The 13,688-nt window shown below is 64.1% G+C and overlaps 2 protein-coding genes across 2 annotated transcripts; one reads left to right on the forward strand and one right to left on the reverse strand.

Annotated features, from left to right (window-relative positions):
• The first annotated feature begins 8,471 nt into the window (after window positions 1-8,471).
• On the forward strand, window positions 8,472-9,850 carry HPCA (hippocalcin). The gene is made up of 3 exons (XM_062014399.1): window positions 8,472-8,849; window positions 9,391-9,496; window positions 9,753-9,850. Exons 1-3 carry the CDS (start codon window positions 8,472-8,474, stop codon window positions 9,848-9,850), a joined length of 582 nt encoding a protein of 193 aa, XP_061870383.1.
• A 558-nt stretch (window positions 9,851-10,408) lies between these two features.
• On the reverse strand, window positions 10,409-13,680 carry TMEM54 (transmembrane protein 54). Its single transcript, XM_062014317.1, has 7 exons — window positions 13,631-13,680; window positions 12,546-13,041; window positions 11,805-11,998; window positions 11,466-11,525; window positions 11,138-11,302; window positions 10,925-11,059; window positions 10,409-10,785 (listed from the first exon to the last, which is right to left on the reverse strand). Exons 2-7 carry the CDS (start codon window positions 12,556-12,558, stop codon window positions 10,693-10,695), a joined length of 660 nt encoding a protein of 219 aa, XP_061870301.1. The 5' UTR covers window positions 12,559-13,041; window positions 13,631-13,680; the 3' UTR covers window positions 10,409-10,692.
• Window positions 13,681-13,688: the final 8 nt, after the last annotated feature.

The raw sequence follows: 13,688 nt of genomic DNA on the forward strand, positions 1-13,688 counted from the left end.
AGCTCTGCACAGACTGAGGAAATCCTGCAGAGCTCCCAGTGCCTCTCCACGAACCAAAACTCCTTCCCAGAGGAGCACCCAGCACCCAAGAGAGAGCCAAAAAGCTTCTGCCAGAGCCAGGGGACAATCCTGTCCTGGCAAGGCCCAGCTGTGCACCATTCCATCACCCTCTTTCCTCAGCCTGAGATGGTGACAATTCCCAGCAGAGTGTCTGCGCTGCAGTGCCAGGGCTGTGCTGGGGTTGTGCTGGGGCTGTGCTCCATCACTGTGCCAGGGCCATGCCAGGGCAGTGCCCACACCACGCTCCATTGCAGTGCCGGGAGCAGGGCTGCAGCCAGCTGCTTCCCAGGGAAGTGCCTGCAGTGCCTCCCTTTCATCTCCTGCCCAGCAGCAGATTAAACTTTCATCATTTCAGCGATGGAGAAGGTGCAGGGAGGAGCAGGAGCCCTGAGCTGGTGGGGAGGCTCAGCCCTGAGCTGGAGGGGAGGCTCAGCCCTGAGCTGGAGGGGAGGCTCAGCCCCTCATTGGAGTAGCCTGCACTGAGCTTCAAGCCCGCTCCAAATCCAGCCACATGCAGCTGGGGTTTGGGCACAGCCACCCAGGGATTGCCACATCCTGCTTCCCCTGGGCCCTCCATCACTGGAGCATGAGGCTGGGCAGGAGATCCTGCCAGGCTCTGGGCTTCTGCCAGTGCTTCCTCCATGGGCTGCACACTCAGAGCAGGACCATGAGCCCCTGGCTTCCAGGCACGAGCTGCCAAACTGACTCCAGCTGCCTGCAGAAAGGCAAAGCTGAGGTCACAATGGGATGTTCCCTCTTGCTACCCTCTCCACACCTTGTCTAGGGAGCCTCAAATGCTCCACAGCTGGGAGAAGGTGGGATTGTCACACAAAACCAGTAACTCCCTGCAGCTGGGCTGCCTGGCTGGCCCCAGGAATGTGTCTGGGCTGGATCCCATCCTGGGCTGACAGCAAGCCAAGGCTGAGCCCTGGCACACGGGACAGGCAGCGTTTCTGGCAGATATGAGAGGGCTGCTCCCTGTCACCCTGCTGCCTCTCAGCCTCCCACAAGAGGGTTTTTGATATGTTCTGGTATTTTTCCAGAGACTGAGTGCACTGAACACCATCATTCCCGGGGTTTTTTCCTTTCCCCCTTTCCACACACAGGAGAAACATTTGCTCTCTTCCAGCCCTGTGACATCTGCCATCCTCAGCAGGTTCCCTGGGATGTCATTGAGGTTCTCTCCTGTCCTGGCTGTCCCTGGGTGCACAGGGTGGTCCATGCTGTGATCGTCCCTCTCCTTTCCCAGCACTAAGCAAGGCCTTTGGGGGTCTCTTGGCCCCCCACATCCCCTCTGGGCTCCAGTTGCCTCCCTGTGCAGTGTGGAGCCTCCTCCAGCTCCCCAGCTGGTACCAGCACATCATTATTCAAGTCACATGACGCCCATCGTGCGTCCTCCGTGAGCCAATTAAGTCACAGCTCTAATTACACCCTCAGGCTCACCAGTGGCTCCTCTTCCCTCTCACATCACCAGACAGACGCTGGGGAGGCCTCCAGACACCTCTCTCCTCACACTCAGCCCTGTCCTGTCCCATCTCACCCTAAATCTGCCGCCCTGGGCTCCAGCAGCAGCTGAGCACCGAGAATATGTGACATGGAAAACTGTCCCTAAATCAGCGCTGAGCAGCAGAGCCCTGGAGGGGCCCTTTTCGTTCTGGGCTGCCTCCCACAGCCCGTGAAGGGAATGGATGTGATGTGTGAAGATGCTCCCGTTGTCCCCTGAGATGGACAGTCCTGGCCCCGGAGTCCCCAGGGCACTGCGGGGGGACAGAGGGATGTCGCCAAATCCAGGCCACCCCGTGCGACTTCCCCCCAGGAGATCCTGTCCCCCTGAGCCGCAATGCCCCAGGAGCAGGATGCAGGGGATGCAGGGAGTGCAGAGGGTCCAGGGGGATGCAGGAGGTGCAGGGGGTGCAGTGGGATGGAGGCGATGCAGGCGGTGCAGGGGGATGCAGGGGGGTGCAGGCGGTGCAGGGGGATGCAGGGGGATGCAAGGCGTGCAGGCGGTGCAGGGGGTGCAGCGGGATGCAGGCGGTGCAGGGGGTTCAGGGGGTGCAGCGGGATGCAGGGGGTGCAGGGGGTTCAGGGGGTGCAGCGGGATGCAGGGGGTGCAGGCGGTGCAGGGGGTGCAGCGGGATGCAGGGGGTGCAGGGGGTTCAGGGGGTGCAGCGGGATGCAGGGGGTGCAGGCGGTGCAGGGGGTGCAGCGGGATGCAGGCGGTGCAGGGGGTTCAGGGGGTGCAGCGGGATGCAGGGGGTGCAGGCGGTGCAGGGGGTTCAGGGGGTGCAGCGGGATGCAGGGGGTGCAGGCGGTGCAGGGGGTGCAGCGGGATGCAGGCGGTGCAGGGGGTTCAGGGGGTGCAGCGGGATGCAGGGGGTGCCGGCTGGTGCCGGCTGGTGCCGAAGGTCGCTGCTGCCATCTGCCGACACCCCGCAACGGGACCGGCTCCACACCGCGCCGGAGGGACCGCAGCCAGGACACCCCCCCTCTCCGCCCCCTTAAATCTCTCCAGGGCCCCCGGGAGGGGACCTTTGCCTCGACCCCACGGTTACGCGCGTCCCGGCGGGGCCGGGAGTGGTCGCGGGGGAAATGCGCCCCCGCCTCGGGTCGGAGCAACCCCCAGTTCGGTCAGTGCCCCCCATCCGGGCATCCCCCGATCCTGCTGCCCCCCCCGAGCCTGTGTGGCTCTTCCCCATGAGATGGGCCGAGATGCCACGAGAGGGAGCCCGGGGCTCGCGCGTGGCAGTGGCACTGGTGACACTGGTGGCACTGCTGGCACTGCTGGTACTGGAGGCAGTGGAGGTTGCGTTTAACCCCTCCAGTTCTTGTGGAGCTCTGGGGGCCAAGGTCCAGACTCCTCTGGGGTCTCTACCCCAGGGCCAGACAGTCTGGTCCCCCCCATTCCCTCCCCACCAAGATGGAGATATCACCTCCAAGCCCTGCAGCGGGTGACAGAAGGGACAAGCTGCAGCCCCCTCCACAGCCCTGGGCACGTCCAGCAGCCCCAAATGCCCTGGCAGAACAAGCTGGGGCAGACCTGGCCCTGGGCTTTTGCTGACAAATCTTGGGGAGCCCTGTCACCCTCTGGATATGGTGACAAACTGTCTCCATGGCACAGACATCCAGAGGTTTTCCACCTCTGCAGACTCTGCCAGGGAAGGTGGCACAGAAAACTGGGCATCAGGATGAAAGGAGATTGCAGTGAGCTGGGGGTCAGGCTCTGCTCCCCGGTAATTAATAACAGCACAGGGGCTCAAGTTGCCCCAGGGGAGGTTGAGATTGGAGCTGAGGCAGAACTGTTTCCCTGAGAGGGGTGTGAGCCCCTGTGCCAGGCTGCCCAGGGAGCTGGGGCAGTGCCCAGCCCTGGAGGGATCCCAAAGCCGTGGGGCTGAGGTGCTGAGGGCTGTGGGTCAGTGCTGGGCTGGGCAGGGTGAGGGCAGGGCTGGGGCTGCAGCAGCTTCAAGGGCTTTACCAAAATGACTCTGTGATTCTAAGATACCCACAGCACACTCTTCCTCTCAACTCTGCTGCAGCCACTCCCCGTGGCCATTTATTCATCTGTGGACCCACTTGTGCCCAAACTACCCCACGACACGTCCCAGCTCCACGTCAGGGCGCTGCTGAACACACATATCCAGGTGCTGACAGATGTGTGTCCCACGGTGCCCCACGGCCCCAGGAGCTGCCAGGGCAAGGAGAGCTGTACATGCTGCAGGGCAGCAGCGTGGGCATCATGGGCACGGGGGGATGGGCACCATGGGCACGGGGGGGGGTGGGATGGAGCTGCCCCATTATGAAACGTCCCTGCAGCCCCTCGGTGCTAAGGCAGGGTTTAGCGAGCGAGTGGCTCCTGATCCAGATGAGATTGGGCATCACAAAGGGCTTTGTATCCCAGGAAGCCTATTAGAGATTTAAATTATACAAATGGGCTTTTTACCAAAGATCCTCATTATCTGGGCATTTGCTTTTAATCCCCAGCTCTCCCTGCAGCCCCTGTCCCTCACCCCACCGAGCCTTCGCTTCCCTTCGCCGTGTCCCCGCAGACAGGCTGGGGATGGGGACGAGCTCTGAGGCCAGCGTGGGCCCATGGGGAGGGGGCTGCAGGGTATCAGGGACACCCTGGTTGAGTTAGTTGGTACAATCAAGGGCTGAGTCCCTCTTGCTTTGCCCTCTCCCCTCCCAGCTCGTCCCAGTACCCCTGCAGGCTGTGGGGATGGTGCCTGTTTGTCTGTTGGGCACTAACCCTCCTCAGGGCATGGTCTTGGGGACCCACAGCTGCCCTGGCCATGCCTGGGCTCCTCCTGTGGCATCCCCAGCTGCATGGGCACAGTGAGGATGCTCCTGCGGGCACAAGGGGCAGCTGATACTGGAGCCTAAACCACTAAAGCCCCCAAATGCCCCGCCGGGGTGTGCAGAGCCCTGGGCACCCCGGGCACAGCTGAGCTTGGATCGCTCGGGGCCAGCACTCCCTGACCCCGGCACACGCTGCCCCGTGTGCACACGAGTGTGTGCGGAGCCCTGCAGCCCCGTGCCGGGGCGCGGGGACACGGGCATGTCCCGTCCCGGGGGAGGGATCTCCAGGCAGCTCCATCCCACCCTGCCCGGCTGCGGCGGAGCCTCGGGGGCTTCCCGGCTGCTCTGACACGGCAGGAAAATCCTGCAGAACTCCCTGCCAGGAGGAGGAGAAGGAGGAGGAGACGAAGGAGGAGGAAGAGGAGGGGGAATCTCCAAGCCAGGGCATCGCCGACACCCACGTCTCTCCCCGCCGTGCCCGCGGCCATTTCAGCATCCTCCTGGCAGCATCTCTGCTGCGGCAAAGCTGAGGCCAGCCCGGAGCCAGCCCCGAGCCAGCCCCCTGCCCGCCCCTGGCTGTTCTGGGGCCCTGACACCTGCAGGAGATGATTCTGCTCCCTGTGACACAGCTGATCCCCCAAATCAGCGAGTGGGAGCATGAGCCCGGTGCCCGGCCCCACTGCAGGGACCAAGAGGAGGCTAGAGATGGCTACAAGCCAAAACCACCCGAGGCTTTGGGGTGGAGGCTGTGGGAGGCAGAGAGGATGGATGGGCTGGGGGGAGCTTGTGTATCACCGAGTGCTTGGTGGCAGCTGGGGGCTGCCTGTGCCCCCCGTGCCCGTGTTATCCTCTCTCTCCCTCCCCAATCCCTTCCAGTGCAGGGGATTAGGTGGGTTTAGGGCTGAGTTTGAGTCGAAAATGGGATGCTTTCAAATCAGCCTGCGTCAGTCGTGCCCTCTGCCACTCCTGCACTGGGGGATTAAAATAGATATGAAGATTAGCAGAGGGGAAATGACACCCCCAGCTCAGGGCCCCCCTCTTCCCCTCAGCACTGCTCAGGTTGCCTCAGCCCCCTCTCCCTCCCTTTTCCTCGCCCTTCTGCTCACAACAAAGCTCCAGTCCCTGTTCCCATCCCATGCCCCTCTTCAAACATCTTCCTTACACAGGATGCAGCAGCTCCTCTCATTCCTGGCAGGTGAAGGGCAGGAAGGAGCCTCCAGCAACAGGCAAAGAACACGAGAGCCCCACATTGCCTTTATTACCCCTAATTGCCCGTCCCTGGGGACAGTGAGGTTCCCGTGGTCTCCACCAGCCAGCAGCACCAAGCAAATGCTGCCCATTGGTGTTTCAAACCGTGTCTGTGGATTTTGGCTGCTTCACCAGGGCCAATCCCCAGCTCCTGCCCTGTTTCAGGTCAGCATTTTAGCTCTGGAGGTGCCAGCTCTCCCTCAATGGGCACCTGCAACCCCTTGGCCCCACTGATCCCAGTGCCCAGGAGATTTTGGGGTGAATTAGCCCCATTGTGGATCTCTCAAGCTGTCCTTCTCCCCAAGCCCCTTCCTCAGTGCCCCCCAGAGCAGCGCTGGGGCCGTGGCTTTAATCACTTCACGCATGATTATTTGTGTAATTGGGAGGAGAGTGGCTCTTGCTCCCATCTGCCCCTGCCATCTGCTCCCCACGGCCCTGCTCAGCGCTCCTGGGCTCAGCAAATGGTGGAAGCTGGTGCAGGAAGACAGAAAACCCTGTGGACAAAGGCACCTCTTCAGAGCCAACCCCTGTGTGCAGCAGAGCTGTGTCCCAGTGCTTGGGGTGGTCCCTGTCAGCAGCTGAGCTCCAGCCACTGGAACACCCAAGGATGCTGCAGAGCCACATCTGCCTGCTGGGGACAGTACCCAAAATGTCCCCTCTAGCCCCAAAATACCTGGCTTGGGGGGGATATCTGAGGAGATGGGGGTGCTTGAGGTGTGCATGGGGGGGTCCCCACAGCCCCTGGGGAACCACACTGGGCCGTGTCTTGGGGCAATGATGGGATGGGGACAGGGGGCTGTGCTGGCAGTGGTGGGTGGCTCATGGAGATAGAGAGAAGTTCCCAGTTCAGTGCATGCACAGGGCTCTGTGTGTGTGTTAAACACCCCTGTGCTGTCTCATCCCACCTGCCCCATGGCAGCCCCCGGGGCAGGATGGGACCCACAGGAGAGACAAATGGCATCTACAGCAGAGCCCTGGTGACTTGCCCAGGGGCAGGTTGTGGCTGCCTGGGTCTGCAGGCAGTCTGGGACCCCAGCTCCAGTGTCTGGTTGCTGGACACTCAGCAACACTGGTGTGTCTCCAGTGCCCCCAGTGTTCCCAGTGCTCCAGTGCCCCCAGTACCCCAGTGCCTCCGGTGCTCCCACTGCCCAAAACCTCCCAGTGCCCCCAATGCTCCCAGAGCCGCCCCAGCCCTTGCCAGTGGAATGAAGGTCTCTCCTCTCACCCCAGCCCCTGGCTGTGGGGGGTCTGGGGGCTGCACCCCGAGCCCCTCGGCAGGGAGCTGCGTGGGGCAGCGCCCCGGCGCTGGGGTGAGGGGGTGCGTGGGGCCCCGGGGTGGGTGAGGGATGCCGGCGGGGGCTGCCGCCCGTGCCCCCGGTGCCCCCCCGGTGCCGGTGCCCCCCCGCAGCCCCGCGCTGCTGCGGGCACTGCCGGCTGCTCCCGGGCTGCGCTGGCGCACGGCGGCTCGTCCCCGGGCAGGTAGGAGGCGATGGGGACGGAGGGGACCCGGGGAGGGGGGACACTGAGGGGCACTGGGGGACCGGGAGGACCAAAGAACCAGCACGGACCCAGCCCCCGGGCACGTCCCTCCCCGCCGGCGGCTGCAGAGCTTCCCCGCCCCGCCGCATCTTCCCCCGGTCACTCACCTCAGCGCGGAGACCTTTCCTGGGCTGTGTCTCCGACATCTCCCCTTCTCTCCGGGGGTGCCCGATTTGGAAGGAATCCCCTGCAACCCCCTCCGCTCCGGGAGCATCTTCCCCGGGGCTTTTCCAATCCCCTTCCCCGGAGGTGCCCGCTTTGGGGGGTCCTTGCAAACCCTTCGCAGGGTGATGATCCCTTCCCGGGCTCCTCTCGCAGCGGCAAGTGCTCCCCGGGCACAGGGGAGGAGGCACAGCCCCCTGGGCAGCGAGGCTGGGGGCTGTGCCAGCCCCGGGGGGACTGGCCGGGACCCTTGAGTGGGGTGGGAACAGCAGATACCTCTCCGGGCTGCTGGAGGGGGGATGGAGCTACCGTGGGGGCTGATGGACAGACACTGGGGGTGTCCCAGACCCTCTTTCCTTTGGGGTCCAGCCCTACTGGGCTGCTCCTTGTCGGGAGTCCTGTTTGCTCTGTGATCCCAAAGGACAGGGGGGCTGGGGGAGCTGGAGCCCTTCCCTACTTTGGGTAAGTCACTGAAGCCCCCCCCTCATGCACCCATGAAGCCCCCTGAGCCCATCCTCTTCTTACACAAGGGACATGATGCAGCCTGGGGTGGGGGCAGAGGATCAAGGTCCCCTCAGACTCCCCAGCGTGTGTGGGCAGATGCTGGGTGCCCACCCTGACCTGCTCCGGGCCCCTCTGCACAGTTTGAGGTGACCTCAGCGCCATGGGGTGCACTGGGTCCCTCAGGGCTGCGGGGACCCTGAAGCAGGGAGGGGGTTTTGAGGAGAGACCTGCAGCCTCCAGCCTTCCCCGGGGCTCCAGCGCCCGCCACAACATCAAATATTAACGGAGACGCCGGTGGAGCTGAAAATAACCCTCCCTGCAAAGGAGCTGACCCAGATCCCGCCAGCCCCAAAGCTGGGCTGGACCCAGAGCCCCGGGCACCACCCTGCTGGGGCTGAATCCGGCCCCTTGCCCTCCTCCCGGCTGCTCTGCGCTCCCGATGCCAGCCGTGTATCGCCGGCATATTACGCGAATTAGCTGTAAGGGCTCATTACGCAACGGCGCGGGGGGCTGGCGCTGCCCGGCGCGGGGTGGTCCCCTGGGCTGGCTCCGAGAGGACAGCGGGGATGGAGGGGGCCGCCTCGGCGTCTGCCCGGCTGTTCGGGGAAGCGCTGCCCCGTCCCTGTCCCCTTCTGTAGCGCGGAGGGTCCGTCCCCAGCCGGGTCATGGGGAAGCAGAACAGCAAACTGCGGCCGGAGATGCTCCAGGACCTGCGGGAAAACACCGAGTTCTCCGACCTGGAGCTTCAGGGCTGGTACAAGGGTTTCCTAAAGGACTGTCCCTCGGGCATCCTCAACGTGGAGGAGTTCAAGAAGATCTACGCCAACTTCTTCCCCTACGGCGACGCCTCCAAGTTCGCCGAACACGTCTTTCGCACCTTCGACACCAACGGCGACGGCACCATCGACTTCAGGGAGTTCATCATCGCCCTGAGCGTCACCTCCCGCGGGAAGCTGGAGCAGAAGCTCATGTGGGCCTTCAGCATGTACGACCTGGACGGCAACGGCTACATCAGCCGGGAGGAGATGCTGGAGATCGTGCAGGTACCGGCTTCCCCAGCCCCGGGGCTCCTCGGGGTGGCCCCGGCGGTCAGTACCATGGCTGTTCCCTCCTGGGACGTGGGTGGGTTGGGGACACACACTCTGCATTACCCCTGGCAAAGGGCTTGACAGTGCTTGGGACGGAGCCTGGCACTGTCTGCAGGATCGATCTACTGCAGGGCATCCCCTGGTGCTTCCCTGTCCTGGGGACATCCCTCTGTCAGCCCCATCCCTGGGCTCTTTCCATTGCTCCCAGGGAAGGCTGGGTGCACTCACCCCAGCACCTGGCATGGTTGGCAGATGCTGTCCTTGCCCAGACCCCAGCCTGGTGGCACCAGCATCAGAAGGTGGCACCTCAGTGGGCATCTGCTGGCTGCAGCTGGGCTGTTTCCTTGGGGCTGCCGCTTGCACCCACCCTGGAGCCTGGTGGCATGGGGAGGGTGTTAAACACCAGCTCCCTTCCCAGGGCAGTGATGTCCCATCTCGGGTGGGCAATGGCAGGGACCCACCTTGCATCCCCCCCTCATCCCTGTCCCTCTCCCAGGCCATCTACAAGATGGTCTCCTCAGTGATGACCATGCCCGAAGACGAATCCACTCCGGAGAAAAGGACGGAAAAAATCTTCCGCCAGATGGACACAAATAACGATGGTAAATGAGGAGCTGGAGGGATTAAGGGAAAGGTCTCATGGCAAATCCAGGGCTCTTCGAAGGAGCTGCACGAGAGCTGATTAAACGGCTCAGGTCCCCCGGGGTGGCCGGGGGGGAGCCGGCGTGGCTCAGGGTGCTGCCGACCCCAGAGCGCTTACCCTGGGTGGGTGGGTGTGTGTCTGTGGCGTTTGCTGGGGGTCTCTGGTGCTGTGCAGGTGCCCCTGGGTGCCAGGCTGAGCTGTGTGCCTCCCTGCAGGAAAGCTCTCGCTGGAGGAGTTCATCAAAGGCGCCAAGAGCGACCCGTCCATCGTGCGCCTGCTGCAGTGTGACCCCAGCGGTGCCGCACAGCTCTGAGCCCCACGGCCCCCCACAGCCCCTTATAGCCCCCCACAGCCCCCCACAGCCCCCCGTGGCCCCACATGGCCCCACAGCACCTCCCAACCCTGAAGCTGGTCACTGCCACTGCCCCCTGCCCTGTCCCCTGTGGTCCCCATTGCTGTGCCCCTACAGCCCGTCATGGGGAGAGAGCTGAGGCTGAGGCGAGGGGGAGTCCAGGGGGATGGTCCCCATCACTGAGGGGGTCCTGGTCTGGCTCAGCTGGGGAAGGATGGAGGTAAGGTCTGCCCCAAGCGAGGATGGTCCCCACCAGCAGCAGCAGCTCGGGGCAGAGGGACAACCCAGCCCAGTGGGAGAGGCTGTTGGTGAAGCCAGCGCTGCATCTCCGGCAGGCACAGAGACACAGCCCAGGGGACAACGACCTGGTGGCTCAGGGGGCCCCAGCACCCCCCTTCCAGCATGAACACATTGCCATGGGGCCAGGCCAGCCCCTTCCCTACGGCCAGCACATGGGCTGGGGCTGTGGTGAGGGGACACGCTCCTGGGCTTTTAATACCTGCAAAATAAAGTTTGTGTCAGTGCAGTCAGTGGTGGGAAAGGGGCCAGGGGTGCCCTGTGGTGCCCGGGGGAAAGTTCCTCCCTGAGGTGTCTGGATTCAGCCCAATTCCCTCCCTCACTGCAGCCCCAGATGACCAGAAGCCATGGGGATGGGCTCATGGGTCTTGGCTGGCGGCATCCAGGAGAAATGTCCATGCAATAGCTGGGCTGGGGGGCAGATGGGTCTAGTTGTGGGGCTGTGGGCACTGGGATGGGACAGGGTTGGCCAGGGCACATCCACAGGATCATCCCTCGAGCCCTGCTCAGAGCCAGGCAGTTTCCATGCTGTCCAGCCTCAGCAAGCCCAGGCACTGCCCGGGGTTGGGGGCCTCCGTGGGGGCTGCTGGCAAGGAGACCTGCAAGCCAGAGAGGATGATGAGAACAAGATCAGACGAGAGCTTTGGGATGGCAAATCCTACCCCCTTCCCAGAGCCCCTGAGCCCTGTCAGGCCTGTCCCAGCCCCGCTTGGGAACAGCCCAGGCACCGGGAGTCACCTTCCTCCGGCGCAGCCCGCGGCAGCAGCAGCCGAGGCGGAGCAGGGCGACGGTGAGCAGGAGGCAGCGGATGCCAAAGACAATCTGCACCAGGTCGAGCAGGAGGGAGATGGCCCAGAGGGACAGCGTGGAGCTCTGCAGGGACACAGGACATCAGCTTCCCACGCTTTGCCCATCGCCAGGACGGGCATCCCCAGCCCACGGGAGCCTCACATAGACACGGGAGGGATCGAAGGGGCACTGGCGGGAGTCGGCGCAGGGCGCCAGCAGCACCCGGCCCTGGCTGCCCAGCGTCAGCCCCACGGAGACGGCCAGAGCCAGCAGGCAGCACACACAGCACAGGCTGCTGCTGGTGCTCAGGGCGAAGAGCATCCATTTCTGCAGGAGAGGAGAGAAGAGGCAGCACCAGGGCCGTGCACGGCCGCCCGTCCGGGCGCCCCCGTGGGGATGGTCCCCGAGCGAGGGGTCGCGGCGGCCGTGCAGGGGCCGTGGGTGGGCTGCAGCCCGCTGGCTGCTGGGCTCGGGGGCTCCGGGTGCTTACGAGGGCGGCGGGGGCGAGGCAGCGGGACAGCGTGAGAGCGGCTATTCCACAGGAGATGGTCTGTGAGGAAGCACGGGGACGTCAGCGCCACCCACCCCGGGCCATCGGTCCCCTTTCCTCGCCGACTTTGTCCCGGAAAGCTCATCTGGCCAATTTGGCACCGGCGGGGGGTGGGGGGGGGCAGGGCTTCGCTACCTCCCAGTAACAAATCGCCGCGCGCTTCACCCGCTCGGTTTTGTGGGAGAAAGGCTTATTCAGCGCAGGGAAGGGGAGCTGGAGCAGCGTCCCCCGCATCCCACCCCGCGCAGCTCCGCGCCCCCCGCGCCCCTCCCGCGGTACCAGCAGCGCGCAGATGCCGGAGGCGGCGTTGGCGACGGTGCAGTGCAGCGACAGCGCGTCCCGGCCCGCGGCCACGAACCGCAGCACGGTGCCGTGCACGAAGGCGCCGGTGATGAGGTTGAGGTGCCCGACGATGAGGAGGATGAGGCCCGTTTTCATGAGAAGCCTTTGGTGGCCGCTGGGATCGCGGTAGCCTGGCGTGGAGGGGAGGGAGGCGGTGCGGTGCGGTGCGGTGCGGGGTGGCCGGCGCTGAGCTGCTGCTCCCGTCCTTCCAGCACAGCACAGACCCGAAGCGTGCGGGGACAGCCCCGGAGGAAGCGCCCCATGCTGGCAGCGGGACAAGCTGCTGTGGCGGCAGCCGCTGGCAGCCCAGGTATGCAAACCACTGCTCCAGCCGGCTGTCCTGGGAGCCAGCAGCCGCGGGGAGAGGTGTCAGCTGGGGCTCCCCGCAACGAGGGGGAAGCTCTGGGGATGGCAGCTGCCCCTGAGCAGCTCCAGCTGCCTCTCACACCCGGCCCTTTGAGCAGTGACAGCAGCAGCACCCGGGGCTGCTCCTCCCCAGGGACTCACCCCAGTGACACTGTCACTGTCACCCACGTGCTCAGCCCCGACCCTGTCCAAGCCCCTCAGCACCCTTCCCTCCCTCCCTGCCTCAGTTTCCCTGCAAGAGAGCAGTGCTGAAGCTCCAGGCAGGGCTGGGGCACCCTCCCATTGCAATCACCACGCCAGGACTGGACTTACCATCTTGGCACATCTTTACCAGGCTGGGATGGGGCCATCAGAGCCTCTCAGTGCCCGCCCTGCCCTCAGCCCCTGGGGCAGCAGCTGGATCCATCCAAGTTCCCACATGGCTGGACAGGACCAGGACTAGGTCAGCAGAACCTCCCGCCTGCTGCACCCCACTGCCTCTCCAGTTCCTGTCAGACCAGCTCCCCAGGACCAGCAAAGGGATAACCCCACCTCCTGCCTCTGCCCAGAGGAAGCACAGCCCTGTCCCCACCCCTGCACTCCTCTTGCTGCCAGCTCAGTGGCCATGCCCTGGCACGCTGGGCCATGTTGTGTCATGTTGCCTCATCCTGTGCCACCTCCACCGCTCCCAGTACCCTCAGGTCAGCCCAAGGTAAGCGGAGGCAGGAGGCTGGGATCCAGTCAGGGGCTGAGGGTCTGGGATGGGGCAGCCCATTGGGGTGTGATGCTGCTGGACCACGGCAGAGACCACCAGGAACCAGAGATCCACCTGCAGAGAGAAGGAAAAGCAGAAGGGTCAAGGCTGCTGCCAACCTCCTGGGAGGTGACTCAGAGGAGCCAGTTCGGTGGCAGTCACCCTAACAAAGCTCCTAGGGAAGTTACTGAGAGCAAGAGATGGAGTGAGAGGGGCTGGGGGAAGAACTGTGGGTGATTTGGATCCCTCCCTCACTCCTGGGACATCCTTGCTGAGTGATTCTCTTTGCAAATCTCATTAGAGACACGAGGCACCAACAATTTAATTCCAGAGACAGCAGCGAAGCTGGTTTGGTGCAGAGCCCCTCAGCATCACAACAGCAACATCCCCCTTGAGCCCAGCCCTCAGCCTCCCCAGCCCCCTTACACTCAGCAGCTCAGTACAGCCTTATGCCCCATCCCTTCCATCTTCTAACCCTTCTACAGCACAGGGTGGGGGGTAAAGAGCTGCCTCTCCCTGCTGTGGCACCAGGATGAGGCCAGTGTGGCACATGCAGCATCCCCAGTGCCACTGCAGACAGAATGAGGCTGTCACATCCCCTTTGTGGAGGCAGAAAAGCAGATGCTCCCTTTTTCCCCAGGCCCTGGGCTGGGGCAGTGCTTACCCACGCTGGAGCAAAGGCAGTCAGAGGATTTCACTGTTGCAAAGGAGGAGCTGGACGC

The sequence above is a fragment of the Colius striatus genome, chromosome 24, assembly GCF_028858725.1.
Source record: "Colius striatus isolate bColStr4 chromosome 24, bColStr4.1.hap1, whole genome shotgun sequence".
In the NCBI taxonomy this organism is placed as follows: domain Eukaryota; kingdom Metazoa; phylum Chordata; class Aves; order Coliiformes; family Coliidae; genus Colius; species Colius striatus.

Excerpts from the sequence above, each read along its gene's own strand:
- TMEM54 (XM_062014317.1), bottom strand. Across the intron at positions 11,526-11,804 it reads CCGGCATCTGCGCGCTGCTG|ACCATCTCCTGTGGAATAGC; the intron begins GTACCGCGGGAG and ends GCTTCCTCACAG. Across the intron at positions 11,060-11,137 it reads TCGATCCCTCCCGTGTCTAT|AGCTCCACGCTGTCCCTCTG; the intron begins GTGAGGCTCCCG and ends GTGTCCCTGCAG.
- HPCA (XM_062014399.1), top strand. The coding sequence starts at position 8,472 with ATGGGGAAGCAGAACAGCAAACTGCGGCCGGAGATGCTCCAGGACCTG. Across the intron at positions 8,850-9,390 it reads AGATGCTGGAGATCGTGCAG|GCCATCTACAAGATGGTCTC; the intron begins GTACCGGCTTCC and ends TCCCTCTCCCAG. Across the intron at positions 9,497-9,752 it reads GATGGACACAAATAACGATG|GAAAGCTCTCGCTGGAGGAG; the intron begins GTAAATGAGGAG and ends GCCTCCCTGCAG.